Source organism: Nansenia antarctica, assembly GCF_963989245.1.
Source record: "Nansenia antarctica genome assembly, chromosome: 20".
Classification (NCBI taxonomy): domain Eukaryota; kingdom Metazoa; phylum Chordata; class Actinopteri; order Argentiniformes; family Microstomatidae; genus Nansenia; species Nansenia antarctica.
This window is the reverse complement of record NC_137693.1, coordinates 19,078,895-19,102,826: the sequence shown is the minus strand read 5'-3', so window position 1 is coordinate 19,102,826 and position 23,932 is coordinate 19,078,895. Positions and strand designations below refer to the sequence as shown.

The following is a 23,932-nucleotide window of genomic DNA, read 5'->3' as shown; positions in this document are numbered from 1 at the left end:
TGACTTCTACGCAGCTCTACTCCAACCAGTGAGTTGGATGGAAACATAGGCTCACTGCGAAAAGACTCCGCTTTTACCAGAGTAGATCCATGGATGAATCTATCCTGGTCTGAGGGCAGTTTACTCTTCTGGCTTGTGCCTTTAAAAGACACCAGCCGCGCGTAAAACGCTCTCAGCCTTCTCTGAAGCCTCTGAACTAGGGTCAGGGCAACAGGCAGAGACTCCTCCTTTGCAGCACCAGACCCAGCTGAGTGAGTGATAGACCTTATGTCTGCCACAAACTCATCAACAATGCCTGAGGCCTCCTCCGTGTTTATATCTATAGATATAGAGCTATTCCGGCACAGAATTGCACTCACGGCCTTGGTGGCTTCGGAGTGAAACTCCTCACTCTTCACACTCCTGAGGTGTCCCACACTGCGAGAGGAGGACACGCGTCTACCCGGCGCTCCAGCAGAGGATCCGTCCTCATCAGAGACAGAGCTGATCGTGCTGATCTTCTCTGCCAACTGTCTGAGCATGTCAGCTGCTCCCTGCACGCCCTCCTGATCAGCTGAGCTGCATGACTCCACCGTCTCAACGATGGCAGTCATGACGTCTGCCGCCACTGGCCCCAGGTCGGTCTTAGAGGTCGTGACCTTGACCTTTGGCACCAATGGTTTGGTGATCCCCAACTCCCGGAGCTTGGTGCACACCACGTGCAACATCCTCCTAGCCGCGGACATGGTGGTGTCCCTGTCGCAGACTATCGGGGTGGACTTATCTGACCTTGATAAGGAGATTATCAAGGAGACGTCAGAGTTCACCTGCTTCAGGACGTCTCTCACCACAGGTCTGGTCAGATCAAATGAGCCAGAGGAGACAGAGCCCAGTGATTGGAGGACGGTGTCCTCTGTGATCCCAAAGTGGACCTGGAGTGGATCATCCAGGGGGGGTGATCCTCCGGACACACACTGCCTCAAAGTCTGGGAACTTCAAAATAAAGACAAATATGACATTCAATTCAATCGAATGCAACTTTATCAATCCCTGGGGGATAAAAGCATAAGAGTTGGTGGCTCACATCAGACTCTGATGTAGTGGAGAGAGATTTGACTTTTTACAGTACGTTGTTACTCATTCTGATTATTGTTGGTATTTTGTCTATGGCCAAAACATTTCATCACCAACAAAAACCATTGTATTATCAGCATTGATAAAGTCCAACACTTTAACTGTGCAACAAACATTGGGTTCTAAAACAAAACAACGTAAAAAAAGAGCTTAGTGTGGGTTTACCCCCTGATTTAAGTTATTTGTGATGTTATGATCATAGCAGTCATTATAGCCTACCTCGCAGAGGAAGACCTTGATGTGCTGGTCTTCCACTCAGTGGAGGTGGTGGAGGAGAGCCCTGACCCACTCTGAGAGACTGCAGCCTCCCTGACCTCACTCATCTCTATGACCCGCTGAAGAGTCGGGAGGAGGACCTCTATGGCCGTGTCGGCGATTATTTTCACAATCTTCCGACCCGTGATGTCAAGCTTCACCTTGGTCATCTGTGTTCATTCAAAAGAGAGTGAAGAATTAGTTGGTGTTCAGCTTAAAGAAGGTAATCATTTCGATTGACTGATTCACAACACAAACAATGACTGGTATGGTATGCCTGCTAACTCTAAAGTCACACACATCAAATACACTTACAGGGTCTCTCATGCCGTCCTGGATCACCGTCCACTGCCTGGTGAAGAAACAAGTCAACATTTTCAGTTCTTTGGTCTTGGCTCAAATTTGTTGTACTGTTTATGCGCAGGGTGCAAAATATTGGGTGTGTATAGAAACATAGGGAGCATAGATACAGTAGAGCGCATAATACTTACTCATCACTGAGACCCTTCATGAAGCTCATCAGGATGGGGAAGGAGGCCTGATCTGCGTTGATGTTTAAGGCACCAACCACACCTTCCTCCGCCAGCAGCTTCATTCTGTCCTCACACTTCGTTCCGGAAGCGGAGGACATCACAGAAGGAGCTAAAAGAACCAAACAGAGAGGATTCTGGGGTTTTATTGCCACCTATGACATTTAGTCTGTAGTACATTAAGACAATCAATGGTTGTGTTACAATATTCACACTAGCATACCATGATGGAGTCATTTCCCAGCCTTGCATTCATAATGAATGTTAGCATGTGGATATTGGAATGATGTTCAAGTCATTATCATTGTCTGTGATTGGATGTTTAATGGAATGAAAGGCATTTTTTTCTTCTCATCAAACAAGTCTTCAAATAATCAACATAGGGACTTCTACAGGGAGAAGTAAACAGAAAAACCCTCTCACCTGCATCAGTGTTGGAGCTCTTCTTAAGGCCCTTGGCGCTCTTCCTAGCGCTGGAGGCCTTGGTGGCCTTCTCCGAGCCCTTCTCTGAGCTCTTGGCACTCTTCTTGCCACTACTGTTCCTGTTCATCTGCAACACAACAGAGTTCAGATCGACATTCTGGTCAACTTGTTACGTGAAGTCAAAGTAGCTTCAGACGGGATCACATAAAAACGGATTAAAATTACAATCAGTCAGAAGGCGACAGCAAAAGGCTTGTTCTGTTCATGTTAGGATAAGACATGGGTGTACAGCCCTTTGACAGGACACACAGTATAATGGAAATCAGAGATACATCAAATGATCTGACCCAACCCCAGGGGTTAAGTGTTATATGTGCTATACTATACTACTCTTCTTGACAGTGCTATATAGGCCTATTACACTCAGGATTGCCAGATGGGGCGGGTTACCGCCGATTGGGCTACTTTTGATAACACTGGGCTGGAAAAAAAGCATTTGTTCGGGTTTTAGACTGTGGTTAGGCTGGAAATTGACAATCCCATCTGGCAACCCTGATTACACTTGACCGTGCTATTCATAGTTTGCACGTGTCGTCATAATGGCAACGCCATTTACGTACTTTAGCCACTTTACCCTATACTGAGCCAATTACCACTATTGCACTATTGTCATTGTTCATATTGTATTCCACCCCTGTACATTTCAAATCTTTCAAATTTCCACATTTCTACATTTCACATTTCAAATCTTTTATCTAGGATTTTTTTGTATATATAGTTATTTTTAATCTGGTCGTATCATATTGTTATTTATTGTTTTTGTTTGCTATGCACCGTGGATGAGAGGGAAACGCAATTTCAGCCCTCTATGTCTGTACATATATTGGATTGACAATAAAGCTGACTTTGACTTTGAATAATTATTCAATTTTTGGTCATTATTATCTTTGCATAATCGTTCTGACATGGTTTGTTGTTGTGGACGCGACCAGCTTGGAGTTGGTTGTGTAGGTCCTTTAGCTAGCTAGCTAACATTAGCATTATTATACAACAGTTAGTTCCGACCAAGTCATTTGATTGGACAAGAGGCATTCCATGAGTTACGATATACAGTCTAACAGCACTGGGACTTTTAACTATATGTATCACTCCGCCGTTAATTAGACTACATGTTTGTGTTCAGGTTACTAGGCAACAGTCCATTTGAAGTTCAGTTGCGGAACTATTTTTTGTTTATTTTTATGATCAAATAAACAAACAAATCATAATCTGTTGTCGCTTATTACTATTAACTAATAAATCGAAAAAACCGACAACTGTCTGTACTTCTGTTCGCTTTCATCCTGGCGGCCGTGTGAGGGGAAAGATTCTCCACCAGACAGATATGTAAACATCACCTACTGCATCTCTGGCAGCGACCAGCTGTTTCTACTGATTGAAATACTGCCTAGGGTCTCTATATGGATCTATATGGATCTATATGGATCAACAAGTGTCCAAAAAGTGTAGCTTGTTTTTCTTCTTTTGAGAGGTGATCTAATTAATCGTCGCTTGAAACAGGTGGTTAATGACAGGTCGGTGCTGCAGGTCTGCAGGTCTGCGGAGTTTCCACTATGGCCGCCAGGGCTCTGCGCCAGTCACGTTGACTGTAAACTATGAATAGGCGTATTTACGCTCTTGAGACGGTGCTTTCAAATAGGTGTCCTTACCTTTTCTTGGGTTCTTCTATTCTCCATCTTCTAGTTGTTTTTATCCAACGTATGAAGCTGGAAAAACAACGTGACATGTGAGGTGTTAACCCACCACAATCAATGTCTGCCAAGTTGTGATCAATGACAAGACGCACCGTGGTTTTATAGTGGAACACAAATACGTCACAATACGTTGTGCGTCACAATCAACAAGTGGCCCGCCGAGTATTTTTTATTATCGTTGGAAAGCCTTATTTTATTATTAATTATTATTATTATTAATTATTAATATTATTATATTACATTATATTATTAGTCACCCTTAGTTCACTCTCGTTTTCGTGTAAAGGTTGTAAAGGTGACTAATCAGGCTTTCCAACAATATAAAATACAACACCAATTGTACCTATATAAACATATAATCATCATATAATCATCTCAATGTATAATATGTGTTTTTAAGGGTTCGTAATATCAAAATTGACCTTGCTGTACTGTATAGCGGACACATAATGGACTGTACTCAATATAATTTCCCAGGCTAAACATGATTTCCACTACCACTGTACTAGACAACACTTCTAGAATCAACTGAGTTTCAACCATCAGTCATTATGAACAATTATCGCCACTGTGACTGGAGGACAAGGTAAAGGGTCAATAATGATTTGTTTCATGGTTGAAATTCAATTGATATCTATACTAGAAGTGTTGTGTTAGTACAATGGTAGTACAAATATGTTGTAGACCACTGCCTGTGGACACAGCTACTGTATGGGCTGTATTAAGGACTGCTGGGATCAGGATGATCAGAAGCATGTGTACAGCTGCCCCCAGGGCAGACACATTAGATTAGATTACATTCACTTTATTGTCATTACATAGTAGGCTACAAGAAAATGCAACGAAATGATTGTGCGTCTAACCAGAAGTGCAACAAATAGCAATTATATTGCAGTGATAAGTAGCAGTATTTACAGCAATCTATACAGTAAAGTGCAAATGGTAGGGTGATGTGCAATGACATAAGATGGTGACTGGATGTATATGTGCAGTGGTATATAAATATACATTGAGATTATATACAATGTGCAATTTTACAGGCTATGATACATATATGATAAATATGTCGTATATAGTGATAGTATACAAAAATACAGGGTGTGGGCTATGATACACAACTTATTGTGAGTCACCTCATATAACGATTACTCGGGTACACAGAGTAGCGCGTCCATCACAAAACCTTCTTCATGCACTCTGAGAATGTGTTTTTACTTTCAACACAAGATCCTGTTCTTGTTTAGGATGATTCATACTTATTTGTGAACTAAACATCCAAATTCGGTCTTCAAAACTGAAAGGCAAGGCAAGTTTATTTGTATAGCACATTTCATACAACAGTGGTGGAGAGGCAGAGGAGCACAATAAGAAGAAAACAATGTAAAATGAATAAAAGCAAATATAAGAAGTAAATAGATAAAACATTTAAGGAAACTTGGAGAGTTTCAAATGATTAAATATATTATAATATAGATATCCATATTGTACAATAGACCTCTGGTGGACCTGCAAATGAGACCTAAGGACAGGGTACCCCCCTGCCTTGTGACAAGTCCAGTCTTTTGAGCTCAAGGCATACTCCATCTGGGAATGTTGTGTTGGTCTATAGGAGAATAACATATAATTATGTGAATATAACTTAATATAATTAAAACAGCAGGCTTCCAACATGGACATCCTTGTTGAAATCACATGACTCCAAAGAACGTTCACAAAATTGAATATTTCAATTTTTCATTCCTTCAATTAATCTTGCTTTAAAATATGACCTGAGCTCAAAATATTCAATATGCAACCTATATGCACAGAATGCTTAGCATTCAAATAAGTCGCTTTGGAATAAGGCGTCTGCTAAATGCCAAAAATGTAAATGTAAATGTAAATACAGCTTCTTGAATCCATTGACAAAGTTAGAAAATAGCATATAGTTAATCTTTACCTTAGTGTTACTTACTTATGATAACGCTAAAGCACATGGGATTACCGATGATACGAGCCATATATGGTAGTACAGTTTCCTACACACTAGTACACGTTTTGCTGCGGCTGCAGCTGGACTCCTCTCTGTAACGTTGTTACGCAATCTCACGTGAGTTCTTAAGGCCGATTTAAAGTTCTGCGTCGAATTTACGTGCGTAGTTTACGTAGCCTACGTAAGGGGTCTCGCACTTTACACTTCTGCGTAGGCCACGCTGCAATTACACCGTCACATCGCTAGGTGGCAGTGTGTTTTCTATGCCCCTGTGCTGTGCCTCTTCCGGTTAGGAACTCAACGGAGCTCAAAGCTCAAAGCGGCATAATAGCGATCTTTTTGTTGTTATGCTTGTTGTTTCTATGATGCATTGAAATGACATTAAACTAAGATAATACGATGGTTATCATAATTTTTCAAATCTTTATTAATAAGTAATTACAGAAAAAGTAAATGTCATTTCTGTCATGGCTTCCGCATTTTGGCCGACGAGAGAGTCGGAATCTTGTCGGAATCATGTGCTACCAAGCGGACCAATCACAGAGCTTATGGTTGCGTAGAAACTGACGCGTTCTTAAATTTTTGGAGATGTGCACCTCAACCCTCTCCGTAGGCAAGGCGGGCCCACGCGGGCCGACGCAAGGCTACGGCGTCGATTTTACGCAGAAGTTTAAATCGGCCTTTACCGGTGTGGGCGAAAGTTCCTGAAATTTGAATTTTTCCACACCGGAATAAAAGCCCTTAATATGTAAAGTTAGAGATTCAGGTAAATAATAAATATCTCAATAAACCTAGATTCTTCGGCGATGCCAGAGACTGATGCGTCTAAATCATTTGGGCCGGCTGCTGTGCGTGGGTGTTTACTCGCTTAAAGATTTTACTCATGTCTGCCACAGATAGTGAGAGCACACAGTCCTCCTGTACAGAGGGGGCCCTCATATCAGCTATGGTGTTAATGAAGGTATTCAGTTTCCCCTGAAGGGAGGCTTCAATATGCACCATGTTACTTGGTTTGCCTTTGTAGTCTGAGATACCTACCTCTCATTCTATCCTCCCCCCCCTCCCATCCTTTATTCTTTTCTTCTCCCTCTTTCTCTCTTCCCCTGTCCATTTATCCTTCTCTCCTTCCTACCGTCTCGCAGTAGGAATGAAAAATAGAACATTTAACATTAATCCAAGCTCATTCAGACTGCAGACATGGCATATGTCATGTGACACACAGTCACACACACACACACACACACACACACACACACTAAGCGATGAGGAGTCTGTGCAGGAGCCAATATTTCTAATGATTCATTATATGTCTTGTACATGATTCTTGTTATGATTCTTGTATATGATTCTTGTTATGATTACATTTCTATTGGGATATTGCCTCAGGCATAGCTGTAAACATGCTTAGCTACTATATTTGTTGCTGTAATCGCAGTTGCTTCTAGCTATGATATTTAAGATCACTTATCTAGTTACACAATCTTCAGCATAACAAGTTCATAAGATATGAAAAATGCACAAGCAAAAGGAATAGAATGCACATTTTTTATTCACGGTGGAAAGCAGCTCCGGCCAAGGCTGTTTGCAGTTGTGAGCGTCCTCTGGAGGAGTTGTCACAGCCGCCACTGTGCCGGGCGCTAGAGAGAGGAGAGAGAGTTCATATGAGCTTCACCAGGCCTATAGCTACAGAATAGAATACTTCATTAGTTTAGTTAGTATGTCCTTAGGTCTATGTGTTCTACATGTTGACTTACCTCTGCTGTGTCCATCGTTGTGAAGATGGTTACAGGGTCTCCAGGCAGACGGCCTCCGTCCCCCGACAGCAGCTCAGCAGCCCAAGGCTCTTCAGCATCCTCTGGAAGAGGGAACGCTTCTGTTTCTTTGAAGCTCCGCTCTCCTCACAAGGCGTTGTCTCAGCTGTCACTGGGCTGGCCGCTAGAGAGAGGAGAGAGAGTTCATATGAGCTTCACCAGGCCTATAGCTACAGAATAGAATACTTCATTCGTTTGGTTAGTATGTCCTAGGTCTATGTGTTCTACATGTTGACTTACCTCTGCTGTGTCCATCGTCGTGGGCAACCTCGATGCCCTCCTGTCCTGAAGCTGGAGGCTGGATACTTACCTCGATGTCCTCCTGTCCTGGAGCTGGAGGCTGGATACTTACCTCGATGTCCTCCTGTCCTGGAGCTGGAGGCTGGACACCATCATTGATGTCCTCCTGTCCTGGGGCTGGAGGCTGGACACCTACCCGGTTGGTCCTCTTGCACTATATCAGTTGTTACAGAAGAAGAATCAATGACAGAACATATCTCTTAAAACCCCATTATTCCTACAACAACAATGCATAGCTTGTCTGCTGTTTTATGATAAACTGGTAAGACTTTACCTTTACATTACACTTCCTTAATGTGAAATTATGTGGAATGTGGCCCTCTTATAAATTCACTGTATATTTTCTGTTTTACCGTGAGCTTGCGCTTCATCGTTGAAAGGAATTTGCTGAATTTCCCTTCCTTCTTCTTCCCACTAGCATCCCTCTGAGGCTGTGTGACCGAGGCTGTGGAGGTGTCGGATCCCATTGAGAGGGCCATCACCTGGTTGACCTGGTTGACCAGGGCCCGGGAGAACAGATCCACTGTGTCGTTGTAGATCTCAGAAGAGCTGGTGGACAGCAGGCTCTTGTGGCTGGAGACTCTGGTCGGGGCGTTGCTGTTGGAAGCTTCCACCCCCGTGCTCCATGATGAGGGAGGGACGAACAGCTGAAGAAGCAAACGCTTCACCGACTCCTCCGCATAGGCGGAGACCACCTGACTGCACACCAATGCACGCTTCTCTGCCGGTGGCCGTTTGTACATAACACTGTCCGACACACTGGTCCCAACGGCCACTGGCAGACTGCTGTGGAGTGACATCAGCTCCAGGAGTCTGTCCACAAGGGCGAGGGTCAGGGTGCGGATCCCCCCCTGGGACAGCAGCTCCTCCCGTCTGGTGAGGTCAGCTCCGAGAGAGGTGACCTCTTGAAGAACCAGTGGGTCCATGTGGTCCATCAGGACTTGCACCACGTCGGCCATCCGCTGTTTGGAATCATCGACGGAATCCTCCAGCACAGACTCGTCAGAGGTGCGATCGAAGGTCGCGCTTCTGACGACAGGGAAACTGCTTTCTGCTGGAAGCTCTGTGGGAGGCTGACATGTGAGACTACCCTCACTACACACCCTCTCTACATTCTCCAGCAGAGATCCTACAGCACTGTGGCATTGCTGTAGCTCCACTGAGGTCTCCATTTTCCCTGACTGTGCCACCATGTCACCCTGAATGGCGACCAGGATCTGGCTAATGCTGTCTCTAGCCTCAGCCATCGATGCACTCTGCTCAGTGGCATGCATCTCACGCCGAGTGAAGAACTCCTTCAGCTTCCTCTTCAGATCTCTGCAGATGGTCTGCGCTGTAGACCACAGTCTCAGCTCCGACACAGCACTAAGCCCACCAGCCTCGGACACCTCAGAGGCCTCAGTGTGTGTGGGCAGCACACTGGGACCAGCTGAGGACTCCTCGTCCTGGAACAGGCTCTTCACACTGTTCACAACCATGCCGACGAGGTCTAATGCTGACGAGTCAGCACTGGCAGGTGACAGAGAGGAGGAGGTAGTTGACCCAGAGTGGTGGGAAGAACTGAGGGAGCATCTCTCTGATCTCATGAGAACATCCCTCACTTTCTCAGTGGCTTGACTCTGGAAGTCCTCCTTGGACAGTTCGCTCACGACTGCCTTCGGAGACACGCACAAACTCTCTGATGAGGAGGAGGAGTACTCCATTAACCATGTTACCATGTTGTCCACAAACTCGCAGGCAGCAAGGGACTCATCAGACGCCGTTGGTCCAGCGGAGGCTGTCTTCTCGTCTTCTGTCTTATAAGAGACGAGAATCTCGCTCAGAACCTCTTTGGTGGTGCGGTCGAGTTCGAGCTGGCTCACCGGAGGGCTCTGGAGAGCCAGCATGGGTCGAGAGCATTCACTCTGACTTCTACGCAGCTCTACTCCAACCAGTGAGTTGGATGGAAACATAGGCTCACTGCGAAAAGACTCCGCTTTTACCAGAGTAGATCCATGGATGAATCTATCCTGGTCTGAGGGCAGTTTACTCTTCTGGCTTGTGCCTTTAAAAGACACCAGCCGCGCGTAAAACGCTCTCAGCCTTCTCTGAAGCCTCTGAACTAGGGTCAGGGCAACAGGCAGAGACTCCTCCTTTGCAGCACCAGACCCAGCTGAGTGAGTGATAGACCTTATGTCTGCCACAAACTCATCAACAATGCCTGAGGCCTCCTCCGTGTTTATATCTATAGATATAGAGCTATTCCGGCACAGAATTGCACTCACGGCCTTGGTGGCTTCGGAGTGAAACTCCTCACTCTTCACACTCCTGAGGTGTCCCACACTGCGAGAGGAGGACACGCGTCTACCCGGCGCTCCAGCAGAGGATCCGTCCTCATCAGAGACAGAGCTGATCGTGCTGATCTTCTCTGCCAACTGTCTGAGCATGTCAGCTGCTCCCTGCACGCCCTCCTGATCAGCTGAGCTGCATGACTCCACCGTCTCAACGATGGCAGTCATGACGTCTGCCGCCACTGGCCCCAGGTCCGTCTTAGAGGTCGTGACCTTGACCTTTGGCACCAATGGTTTGGTGATCCCCAACTCCCGGAGCTTGGTGCACACCACGTGCAACATCCTCCTAGCCGCGGACATGGTGGTGTCCCTGTCGCAGACTATCGGGGTGGACTTATCTGACCTTGATAAGGAGATTATCAAGGAGACGTCAGAGTTCACCTGCTTCAGGACGTCTCTCACCACAGGTCTGGTCAGATCAAATGAGCCAGAGGAGACAGAGCCCAGTGATTGGAGGACGGTGTCCTCTGTGATCCCAAAGTGGACCTGGAGTGGATCATCCAGGGGGGGTGATCCTCCGGACACACACTGCCTCAAAGTCTGGGAACTTCAAAATAAAGACAAATATGACATTCAATTCAATCGAATGCAACTTTATCAATCCCTGGGGGATAAAAGCATAAGAGTTGGTGGCTCACATCAGACTCTGATGTAGTGGAGAGAGATTTGACTTTTTACAGTACGTTGTTACTCACTCTGATTATTGTTGGTATTTTGTCTATGGCCAAAACATTTCATCACCAACAAAAACCATTGTATTATCAGCATTGATAAAGTCCAACACTTTAACTGTGCAACAAACATTGGGTTCTAAAACAAAACAACGTAAAAAAAGAGCTTAGTATGGGTTTACCCCCTGATTTAAGTTATTTGTTATGATCATAGCAGTCATTATAGCCTACCTCGCAGAGGAAGACCTTGATGTGCTGGTCTTCCACTCAGTGGAGGTGGTGGAGGAGAGCCCTGACCCACTCTGAGAGGCTGCAGCCTCCCTGGCCTCACTCATCTCTATGACCCGCTGAAGAGTCGGGAGGAGGACCTCTATGGCCGTGTCGGCGATTATTTTCACAATCTTCCGACCCGTGATGTCAAGCTTCACCTTGGTCATCTGTGTTCATTCAAAAGAGAGTGAAGAATTAGTTGGTGTTCAGCTTAAAGAAGGTAATCATTTCGATTGACTGATTCACAACACAAACAATGACTGGTATGGTATGCCTGCTAACTCTAAAGTCACACACATCAAATACACTTACAGGGTCTCTCATGCCGTCCTGGATCACCGTCCACTGCCTGGTGAAGATACAAGTCAACATTTTCAGTTCTTTGGTCTTGGCTCAAATTTGTTGTACTGTTTATGCGCAGGGTGCAAAATATTGGGTGTGTATAGAAACATAGGGAGCATAGATACAGTAGAGCGCATAATACTTACTCATCACTGAGACCCTTCATGAAGCTCATCAGGATGGGGAAGGAGGCCTGATCTGCGTTGATGTTTAAGGCACCAACCACACCTTCCTCCGCCAGCAGCTTCATTCTGTCCTCACACTTCGTTCCGGAAGCGGAGGACATCACAGAAGGAGCTAAAAGAACCAAACAGAGAGGATTCTGGGGTTTTATTGCCACCTATGACATTTAGTCTGTAGTACATTAAGACAATCAATGGTTGTGTTACAATATTCACACTAGCATACCATGATGGAGTCATTTCCCAGCCTTGCATTCATAATGAATGTTAGCATGTGGATATTGGAATGATGTTCAAGTCATTATCATTGTCTGTGATTGGATGTTTAATGGAATGAAAGGCATTTTTTTCTTCTCATCAAACAAGTCTTCAAATAATCAACATAGGGACTTCTACAGGGAGAAGTAAACAGAAAAACCCTCTCACCTGCATCAGTGTTGGAGCTCTTCTTAAGGCCCTTGGCGCTCTTCCTAGCGCTGGAGGCCTTGGTGGCCTTCTCCGAGCCCTTCTCTGAGCTCTTGGCACTCTTCTTGCCACTACTGTTCCTGTTCATCTGCAACACAACAGAGTTCAGATCGACATTCTGGTCAACTTGTTACGTGAAGTCAAAGTAGCTTCAGACGGGATCACATAAAAACGGATTAAAATTACAATCAGTCAGAAGGCGACAGCAAAAGGCTTGTTCTGTTCATGTTAGGATAAGACATGGGTGTACAGCCCTTTGACAGGAGGACACACAGTATAATGGAAATCAGAGATACATCAAATGATCTGACCCAACCCCAGGGGTTAAGTGTTATATGTGCTATACTATACTACTCTTCTTGACAGTGCTATATAGGCCTATTACACTCAGGATTGCCAGATGGGGCGGGTTACCGCCGATTGGGCTACTTTTGATAACACTGGGCTGGAAAAAAAGCATTTGGGCGGGTTTTAGACTGTGGTTAGGCTGGAAATTGACAATCCCATCTGGCAACCCTGATTACACTTGACCGTGCTATTCATAGTTTGCATAATGGCAACGCCATTTACGTACTTTAGCCACTTTACCCTATTATACTGAGCCAATTACCACTATTGCACTATTGGCATTGTTCATATTGTATTCCACCCCTGTACATTTGTACCGCACATTTCAAATCTTTTATCTAGGATTTTTTGGTATATATAGTTATTTTTAATCTGGTCGTATCATATTGTTATTTATTGTTTTTGTTTGCTATGCACCGTGGATGAGAGGGAAACGCAATTTCAGCCCTCTGTATGTCTGTACATATATTGGATTGACAATAAAGCTGACTTTGACTTTGAATAATTATTCAATTTTTGGTCATTATTATCTTTGCATAATCGTTCTGACATGGTTTGTTGTTGTGGACGCGACCAGCTTGGAGTTGGTTGTGTAGGTCCTTTAGCTAGCTAGCTAACATTAGCATTATTATACAACAGTTAGTTCCGACCAAGTCATTTGATTGGACAAGAGGCATTCCATGAGTTACGATATACAGTCTAACAGCACTGGGACTTTTAACTATATGTATCACTCCGCCGTTAATTAGACTACATGTTTGTGTTCAGGTTACTAGGCAACAGTCCATTTGAAGTTCAGTTGCAGAACTATTTTTTGTTTATTTTTATGATCAAATAAACAAACAAATCATAATCTGTTGTCGCTTATTACTATTAACTAATAAATCGAAAAAACCGACAACTGTCTGTTCGCTTTCATCCTGGCGGCAGTGTGAGGGGAAAGATTCTCCACCAGACAGATATGTAAACATCACCTACTGCATCTCTGGCAGCGACCAGCTGTTTCTACTGATTGAAATACTGCCTAGGGTCTCTATATGGATCTATATGGATCAACAAGTGTCCAAAAAGTGTAGCTTGTTTTTCTTCTTTTGAGAGGTGATCTAATTAATCGTCGCTTGAAACAGGTGGTTAATGACAGGTCGGTGCTGCAGGTCTGCGGAGTTTCCACTATGGCCGCCAGGGCTCTGCGCCAGTCACGTTGACTGCAAACTATGAATAGGCGTATTTACGCTCTTGAGACGGTGCTTTCAAATAGGTGTCCTTACCTTTTCTTGGGTTCTTCTATTCTCCATCTTCTAGTTGTTTTTATCCAACGTATGAAGCTGGAAAAACAACGTGACATGTGAGGTGTTAACCCACCACAATCAATGTCGACCAAGTTGTGATCGATGACAAGACGCACCGAAGTTTTATAGTGGAACACAAATACGTCATATAACATTGTGCGTCACAATCAACAAGTGGCCCGCCGAGTATTTTTTATTATCGTTGGAAAGCCTTATTATATTATTAATTATTATTATTATTATTATTAATTATTAATATTATTATATTACATTATATTATTAGTCACCCTTAGTTCACTCTCGTTTTCGTGTAAAGGTTGTAAAGGTGACTAATCAGGCTTTCCAACAATATAAAATACAACACCAATTGTACCTATATAAACATATAATCATCTCAATGTATAATATGTGTTTTTAAGGGTTCGTAATATCAAAATTGACCTTGCTGTACTGTATAGCGGACACATAACGGACTGTACTCAATATAATTTCCCAGGCTAAACATGATTTCCACTACCACTGTACTAGACAACACTTCTAGAATCAACTGAGTTTCAACCATCAGTCATTATGAACAATTATTGCCACTGTGACTGGAGGACACAGTAAAGGGTCAATAATGATTTGTTTCATGGTTGAAATTCAATTGATATCTATACTAGAAGTGTTGTGTTAGTACAATGGTAGTACAAATATGTTGTAGACCACTGCCTGTGGACACAGCTACTGTATGGGCTGTATTAAGGACTGCTGGGATCAGGATGATCAGCAGCATGTGTACAGCTGCCCCCAGGGCAGACACATTAGATTAGATTACATTCACTTTATTGTCATTACATAGTAGGCTACAAGAAAATGCAACGAAATGATTGTGCGTCTAACCAGAAGTGCAACAAATAGCAATTATATTGCAGTGATAAGTAGCAGTATTTACAGCAATCTATACAGTAAAGTGCAAATGGTAGGGTGATGTGCAATGACATACAATGGTGACTGGATGTATATGTGCAGTGGTATATAAATATACATTGAGATTATATACAATGTGCAATTTTACAGGCTATAATACATATATGATAAATATGTCGTATATAGTGATGGTATACAAAAATACAAAAATACAGGGTGTGGGCTATGATACACAACTTATTGTGAGTCACCTCATATAACGATTACTCGGGTACACAGAGTAGCGCGTCCATCACAAAACCTTCTTCATGCACTCTGAGAATGTTTTTTTTACTTTCAACACAAGATCCTGTTCTTGTTTAGGATGATTCATACTTATTTGTGAACTAAACATCCAAATTCGGTCTTCAAAACTGAAAGGCAAGGCAAGTTTATTTGTATAGCACATTTCATACAACAGTGGTGGAGAGGCAGAGGAGCACAATAAGAAGAAAAAAATGTAAAATGAATAAAAGCAAATATAATAAGTAAATAGATAAAACATTTAAGGAAACTTGGAGAGTTTCAAATGATTAAATATATTATAATATAGATATCCATATTGTACAATAGACCTCTGGTGGACCTGCAAATGAGACCTAAGGACAGGGTACCCCCCTGCCTTGTGACAAGTCCAGTCTTTTGAGCTCAAGGCATACTCCATCTGGGAATGTTGTGTTGGTCTATAGGAGAATAAAATATAATTATGTGAATATAACTTAATATAATTAAAACAGCAGGCTTCCAACATGGACATCCTTGTTGAAATCACATGACTCCAAAGAACGTTCACAAAATTGAATATTTCAATTTTTCATTCCTTCAATTAATCTTGCTTTAAAATATGACCTGAGCTCAAAATATTCAATATGCAACCTATATGCACAGAATGCTTAGCATTCAAATAAGTCGCTTTGGAATAAGGCGTCTGCTAAATGCCAAAAATGTAAATGTAAATGTAAATACAGCTTCTTGAATCCATTGACAAAGTTAGAAAATAGCATATAGTTAATCTTTACCTTAGTGTTACTTACTTATGATAACGCTAAAGCACATGGGATTACCGATGATACGAGCCATATATGGTAGTACAGTTTCCTACACACTAGTACACGTTTTGCTGCGGCTGCAGCTGGACCCCTCTCTGTAACGTTGTTACGCAATCTCACGTGAGTTCTTAAGGCCGATTTAAAGTTCTGCATCGAATTTACGTGCGTAGTTTACGTAGCCTACGTAAGGGGTCTCGCACTTTACACTTCTGCGTAGGCCGCGCTGCAATTACACCGTCACATCGCTAGGTGGCAGTGTGTTTTCTATGCCCCTGTGCTGTGCCTCTTCCGGTTAGGAACTCAACGGAGCTCAAAGCTCAAAGCGGCATAATAGCGATCTTTTTGTTGTTATGCTTGTTGTTTCTATGATGCATTGAAATGACATTAAACTAAGATAATACGATGGTTATCATAATTTTTCAAATCTTTATTAATAAGTAATTACAGAAAAAGTAAATGACATTTCTGTCATGGCTTCCGCATTTTGGCCGACGAGAGAGTCGGAATCTTGTCGGAATCATGTGCTACCAAGCGGACCAATCACAGAGCTTATGGTTGCGTAGAAACTGACGCGTTCTTAAATTTTTGGAGATGTGCACGTCAACCCTCTCCGTAGGCAAGGCGGGCCCACGCGGGCCGACGCAAGGCTACGGCGTCGATTTTACGCAGAAGTTTAAATCGGCCTTTACCGGTGTGGGCGAAAGTTCCTGAAATTTGAATTTTTCCACACCGGAATAAAAGCCCTTAATATGTAAAGTTAGAGATTCAGGTAAATAATAAATATCTCAATAAACCTAGATTCTTCGGCGATGCCAGAGACTGATGCGTCTAAATCACATCATGTTAAACCCAGGACAAAAATAAAGTATGCAAACTAACAATGTAATAATGACACTGACAGTTTAGTCCAGCATTTTACTGAAAGATAGCAGACTTAATGGGTTATAATTATTATTGTGGAGGAGGCTATTGTGCCACTTAGACAGATGAATTGCATTTGTTTTAATATCAGGTATATGATTGTGAGTGCACTTACTCTTTGGCTTACATTTTCTTACTGTTCAATACATATTACTAACACTCAAAGTTATGCAGATCTTCACAGACAGTAATGTCGTCAGAAATGCTGGATGTAACAGGAACAAAACAAAAAAACAGCAAAACACATTAGAAAAAAGGTGTTAAAAAGATGTAACCTGTTTACAAGACAAAGCATAAAATAGACTTATAAAAAAGGTGTTAAAAAGATGTAACCTGTTTACAAGACAAACGCATAAAATAGACATATAAAAAGTGCATTAGTATAAAACACCATTTGCACATATTCCTTTCCATAAACAGATGTGTTTATAATGTCCCAATATCTTTCTCTTTTCCAGTCTTATAGGCTCTTGGATTTGTCCTGGTTGTGCGTGTACTTGTGGTAAACCACTCCGAGGGTCGTGAAGAAGTTTCCAATGAACAACACCAGGTAGGAACTGCCACACATAACAACCTGGAGGGTAGAGGGACATTGGGTCAGAACACAGACTAAACAGGACAACAATCCAAACAACCATGTTTAAAAAATGTGAGTATAGAAGCACATGTAGGTGGATTTGGTGATGCCAGTTATTTTGATTTAAAAAATCTAGCTAGTATAAAAACGATTTTGCAGTATGTGTGACACAGTGTGTTTCTGTGTGTTTGCGCTAGTATTTGGCTGGCATCTTTTTTTTCCAAGGCTGCAATTCTCTTCCATATCACCAGAGGTCGCATGGGGACGCTAACTGAATAAGATGTGTGACATGACATGACAACAATCAATGTGTCAGACACATTTCCATCATGCTTATGTTGCGATCAAAGTCTCGTGAAATGACGTGCATTGTGCAAGAATGACACTATTTACAGCGCTGTCAATTTTTTTCAAATAATGCAATAGGCCTAGGCTATATATATGAATTCACAGAAACCCAGAAATGATCATCATGAATAAAAACACGCAGAGAGTGGATATCACATAACAGCATGGTTTTGGCCATTTGTATGAATTCACAGAAACGATCATCATGAATGACAAATAAATGTCACAAATTATCTGAATTCTCTGCTTTTATTTAGGATATGACAATGTAGGTACAGTTAGATCCATATATATTTGGACACAGACAGAATTTGTGTTATTTTAGCTGTTTACCAAAACATCCTCAAGTTACAGTCATATAATGAATATGGGCTTAAAGTGCAGACTCTCAGCTTTAGGGTAAGGGTATTCAAATCCAAATCGAAGGAAGGGTTTAGGAATTACAGCTCTTTAATATGTAGCTCCCTCTTTTTCAAGGGACCAAAAGTAATTGGACAATTGACTCAAAAGCTGTTTCATGGGGCAGTGTGGGCTATTCCTTCATTATTTCTTTATCAATTAAGCAGGTAAAAGATCTGAGTTGATTCCAAGTGTGGCATTTGCATTTGGAAGCTGTTGCTGTATACGCACAACATGCAGTCAACGGAGCTCTCAATGCAAGTGAAACAGGCCATCCGTAGGCTGTAAAAACAAAACAAAAATCCATCAGAGAGATAGTGGGAACATTAATAGTGGCCAAATTAACTGTTTGGTCAACTGGTACATTCTGAGAAAAGAAACGCACTGGTGAGCTCAGCACCACAAAAAGGTCTGGACGTCCATGGAAGACAAGAGTAGTGGATGATCACAGGATCCTTTACATGGTAAAGAAAAACCCCTTCACAACATCCAGCCAAGTGAAGAACAGTCTCCAGGAGGTAGGCATATCATTATCCATGTGTACCATAAAAGAAAGACTTCACACAAGCAAATACAGAGGGTTCACCACAAGGTGCAAGCCATTCATAAGCCTCAAGAATAGAAAGGCCAGATTAGACTTTGACAAAAAACATCTAAAAAAGCCAGCCCTGTTCTGGAACAGCATTCTTTGAACAGATTAAACTAAGAGGTACAGTTAGGTCCATATATATTTGGACACAAAGAAGTGGAATATTCTGCAATGGCCAGAGTCAATAAACTAACATAACATAAGATCAACCTGTACCAGGAGGATGGGAAGAAAAAAGTATGGAGAAGGCTTGGAACGGCTCATGATCCGACGCTTACCACATCATCTGTATAAAAACGTGGAGGCAGTGTGATGACATGGACATGCATGGCTTCCAATGGCACTGGGTCACTAGTGTTTATTGATGATGTGACAGAAGACAGAAGCAGAGAGATGAATTCTGAAGTGTTTAGGGATATTCTGTCTGCTCAGATTCAGACAAATTCAGCAAAGTTGATTGGATGGTACTTCACAATACAGATGGACAATGACCCAAAACATACTGCGTAAGCAACCCAGGACTTTTTTAAGGCAAAGAAGTGGAATATTCTGCAATGGCCAGAGTCAATCACCTGATCTCAACCCAATCAAGCATGCATTTCACTTGCTGAAGACAAAACTAAAGGCAGAAAGACCCACGAACAAACAACAACTGAAGGCCTGGCAAAGCATCACAAAGGAGGAAACCCAGTATTTGGTGATGTCCATGGGTTCCAGACTTCAGGCAGTCATTGCCTGCAAAGGATTCTCGACAAAGTATTCAAAATGAACATTTTATTTATGATTATGTTAATTTGTCCAATTACTTTTGAGCTCCTGAAAATAGGGGACTGTGTATAAGAATGGTTGCAATTCCTAAACGTTTCATGCAATATGTTTGTTCATCCCCTTGAATTAAAGTCTGCACTTCAATTACATCTCGATTGTTTCATTTCAAATCCATTGTGGTGGCATACAGAGCCAAAATTATGGAAATTGTGTCACTGTCCAAATACTTCCGGACCTAACTGTATGTCTGTATGTCTTCCAACTCTTTCAGATTATTTTGGTTTTGCATTCCTTGTTTTGTGGAGGAGGGTAATCCTTCTCTTGATCGTTTCCGATCAACAAACAAAGGACAAGCTGAGGCTCTCACCTACTATACCGGTTTCTCTTGCCACAAATCTCAGTATTCTCTTGCCATGACAACAATGTGTCAGATACATTTCCATTTTGCTTATGTTGGCACGATTGTGAAATATTAAAGCCAATAACATTCTGAATGATTTGTCATTGTAATACTGCTCTTTCTCTCATTTACTTTCTAAAGGTGAAACTAAACTATAACAGGCTATAATGCAGTGCACGCTGAACTTGAACGTCAGAACATACCGGCATCGAAAATGACAAACAAGTTACAAGGGAGGGGGATGAGAATATCACTCTTATGTAGAGATGTAAGATCGTTAGGATGATCAAGGATTTGAATAGAAAACATTTAGCATTCCAATAGAATGGCTACTTCTAAAGATGGCGGGGTGTCGGGAGGAAGAGGGTACTCTCATGACAACTTTAGCAAACAGGTCAACGAATCCCGGGGGGCTACAATCAAAAACGACATATCCCCATGTTCCTTAGGAACTTGCCACTTGGGAATGGAATACCATGGAAGACCGAAAATAATCATACTGTATATACCAGCCATCACCAACTGGCGGACTCCGGACCGGGCCCGGACCCAAACACCTTCCTATCCGGACCCAGACCTATAACCCATGAATTATTGAGAATTATTACATTTTGACGGAGCGTTTCTATCTTAATCTGTGCAGCTTTTCTAGCCTTTACGGTACTGGTTTAGCGGCCCAAAATCATCTCACGTGATGCTACTCATCCAATGGAATCTGTGTGTTCTGATAAGCAGTCAGTGAGATGAGAAATGGAGAGACAAAGCAGTATTAACACAGGACTGTGTAATGTAATAAGGCAGAAACAGTAGTGTGCCGTCCTTCTGGGCCACGTGCACAACAAACAGTGGTGCAGTGCTTTCAACTGAATACCAAAACACACACACACACACACACACACACATACACACATACACACACATACACACACATACACACACATACACACACATACACACATACACACACATACACACACATACACATACACACCACACACAGGGGAAAGACGAGACGAGACAATAGTTGGAGGAATAAGACGTGAGTCTTAGTAGACAGTGAAAACAGAGCTATTAATGAAGAATGGACAGACTCTTACATGTTCATTCTTCCCACGGGCAGTTCAGTTCAGAACTCGTATGTCTGATATGTTCAGAGACCGTGGCGATTATTAAAAGCGGCAGTGTGAAGCGCCACTACGAGACTAAACACACATCTTTTGAGCACAAACATACACACTCAAATCTGAACTGAGGACACAGAAAATACACGATCAAAGAGCCCAATATGATCGATCCACCAGAATCCTAACACATTCATTCACTGCCCAACAACGTGCTAATGAATGTTCCCTTAAAGTTGCTTGGATTTTGGGTCAACATAAAATACATTTACTGACGGTCAAGGAGCGCTGTGAGTGGTAGCAATGTTGTCATTTTTCTTTGTGACGAAGCCACGCTTGGACCTCAGCCATGACTCCTCGTTGCAAGTTTCTGAGTTTCAATTCGATTCAGGCTGCGGCTAAAGTACAAGCGGCGCCATCTAGCGATCTTTGTGCGTCAGTACACAGCTTCCCATTGTGAAGACTAGAGGTCATCATTACCCCCGAGGGCATGCTAAGAGTAGGGGAAGATGAGGCAAAGCTCAGGTAAGCTCCTTGTGATTCATCTTAACTTGAGGGCATGGTAAAATAGCATTTTGGGTATTCTTAATGGTATCTAGGATCCAATATGATCGAGGGAGTGTCACACATGGATACGCAAATCATTACTAACCATAACATATTTTTTGGAGTCAGATATAACGTTATGTTAACGTTGTGTTAGTTGGTCATGTGACCACTTGTGTTGCGTTCGCTTCATCATGTCCATAACCATCTGAAGTTGTACTGGGGAATAACTGTGTTTTTATTCTTCTTTTATTCTTCAGTTTTTTGTTTGTTTTTTCAAATTCTTCACATATACCTGCCAAAATGTTAGTAGCTCGAAAGTGTTTTTAGGATTTCCATAGTTTTGTTGGTAAGATTACATAACCAAAAACCTGCCACTGACCTGCCACTCTTTACACTCCGGCAGCTGGGCCATCTTGAAGAGTGTGAAGCTGTTGTAGAGCTGCCAGAACTACAGACACACAGAGAATGACAGAGTCACACACTCACCCACACATCAATGGAGAGACAACAACATCCAGGTGCCTAATAAATGTGGTACTTTCAAAGTCAGGCACAAAACACCCAGTGCAATTACTGGATACCTTGGTGAATGGATACACACTTCCTAAATTGCTGAACAAATTGAGAGAGGATGGGTCATGGTTCCATTGATCTCAACTGCAGACAGTACAGATAAAGGTGTATAACTGGTTATAGGCTGGTGTCAAATGGTGGAGCCATACATGCAAGCTTAACTGAAGAAAATTGACCAGGTAAGCATAGAATCTGACCAGGTAAGCAGGGCCGGTCCTAGGCATTTAGGTGCCCTAGGCGAGAGTATGATTTGATGCCCCCCCCGCACATTTTCTTTTTGGGCGCCACCACCAGTACTGCCTCATCACCACCCACACATTCAACAGTAAGCCACATTAGTTGCGTGACCGGCCCTGGTGGTAAGCACTACTGGGGGAATATGTGATACTCACTTGACCAAAGAAGAGGAAGGGCAGGATGAAGGTCAGGCCTCGCCACATCCACGACTGGAAACCCTCTTAAGGAAGAGGAATGTTTTTTTTTATCACTAACAAATCTGTAATACACATGTAATAAACATGCAATATACCTGTTGTGTACATGTTGTAGACTATTCCGCTACAGTGCTGATTCCCCTCATGGTTGATGTCCGTTACATGCTTCCACTTTTTAACTTTTTGGTCATGTTCACTTGAAACAACACTGGTCGACCAGACCATTGCCTGGTTATAAATAATTGTACGCTCATCACATATAACATTCTATTAGGCAGCCGTAATGCTTTGCAATGGTGGGTTTATTTTACTCACCAACAGTCAAGTCCATGTTGTGTCCTTCTCCCAGTGCTCGCAGTCTGTACAGACAGCCACTCTGATAATAGTACTGTAGAAACTGTACAAAACCTACATTACACAAATGGATACAGATCCTGATTAACGCCAATACTGTTCCTAGTTTTCTTTTGTTGAGAATAAACACTGATTAAACATATTGTGGTAGAGGACAACCCTTTTCAACCCTAAGCATAAACTAATCATTTAGTAAATTCCAGGCTCAACATTATTGCCATTTGGTAGATATCCCTAGTCTAGCCTCTATCAATCACACATCGATCATACAAATGTTCTGAAGTAATCATGTTATATCTAATGTTGTATTTGTCTCTTACTTTGGTATAAGCAGTAAGTGAGGAATTGATTCCTGAACATCTGGTAGAGTATTCCTTCTGGCCTGTTGGACAGAGAGGATAGTTAGTTGAAAATGTAGGCAAGTGTGCCATAAACGATATATTTTAACGATGCACTGATTTATTTTCATGTTTTATTAATGCTACCCTCTAAATGTCCTATTTCATAAATGTCTTATTTCATAGATTCAGATTCAGATTACGTTTATTGCCATTATGCATACACATATAGGAATATTCTTTGGCATTACAGTAAGTGCATTTATACTTTTTTCACGTGTATACAAAAACAAATGCAAAAAAACAGGACAACACAGGACAGACAACAGTGCATTGGATAGTGCCACATATATAAAGTGCAGTGCAGATATTGGTGGGATTGCTTTAATACAATGTTAGTATTATTCGATGGTGAATGGGTGAATAAGAGGCCGTTGTAAAGCGCTTTGGATAAAGGTGCTATATAAGTGCAGTCCATTTACCATTTACCATTTATATAGAAAGGAAAA

At 42.3% G+C, this 23,932-nt stretch overlaps 2 protein-coding genes across 2 annotated transcripts in view; both read right to left on the bottom strand.

The window, feature by feature from the left end:
- Window positions 1-1,855: 1,855 nt before the first annotated feature.
- LOC308174413 (uncharacterized protein) lies at window positions 1,856-4,112 on the bottom strand (the record flags this gene model as incomplete). Its single annotated transcript, XM_080549492.1, has 3 exons — window positions 4,031-4,112; window positions 2,322-2,448; window positions 1,856-2,010 (listed from the first exon to the last, which is right to left on the bottom strand). The coding sequence occupies exons 1-3, from the start codon at window positions 4,055-4,057 to the stop codon at window positions 1,856-1,858; spliced, it is 309 nt and encodes a 102-aa protein (XP_080405618.1). The 5' UTR covers window positions 4,058-4,112.
- A 12,907-nt stretch (window positions 4,113-17,019) lies between these two features.
- The window catches only part of tmem120aa (transmembrane protein 120Aa), a 14,296-nt gene continuing 7,383 nt past the window's right edge, over window positions 17,020-23,932 (bottom strand). The window contains exons 8-12 of the mRNA XM_080549846.1: window positions 23,406-23,467; window positions 23,047-23,139; window positions 22,690-22,754; window positions 22,104-22,172; window positions 17,020-17,547 (exon numbers count right to left, since the gene is read on the bottom strand). Coding sequence (XP_080405972.1) covers window positions 17,434-17,547; window positions 22,104-22,172; window positions 22,690-22,754; window positions 23,047-23,139; window positions 23,406-23,467 — 403 coding nt within the window. The 3' untranslated portion in view covers window positions 17,020-17,433. The remainder of the gene's footprint in view (window positions 17,548-22,103; window positions 22,173-22,689; window positions 22,755-23,046; window positions 23,140-23,405; window positions 23,468-23,932) is intronic.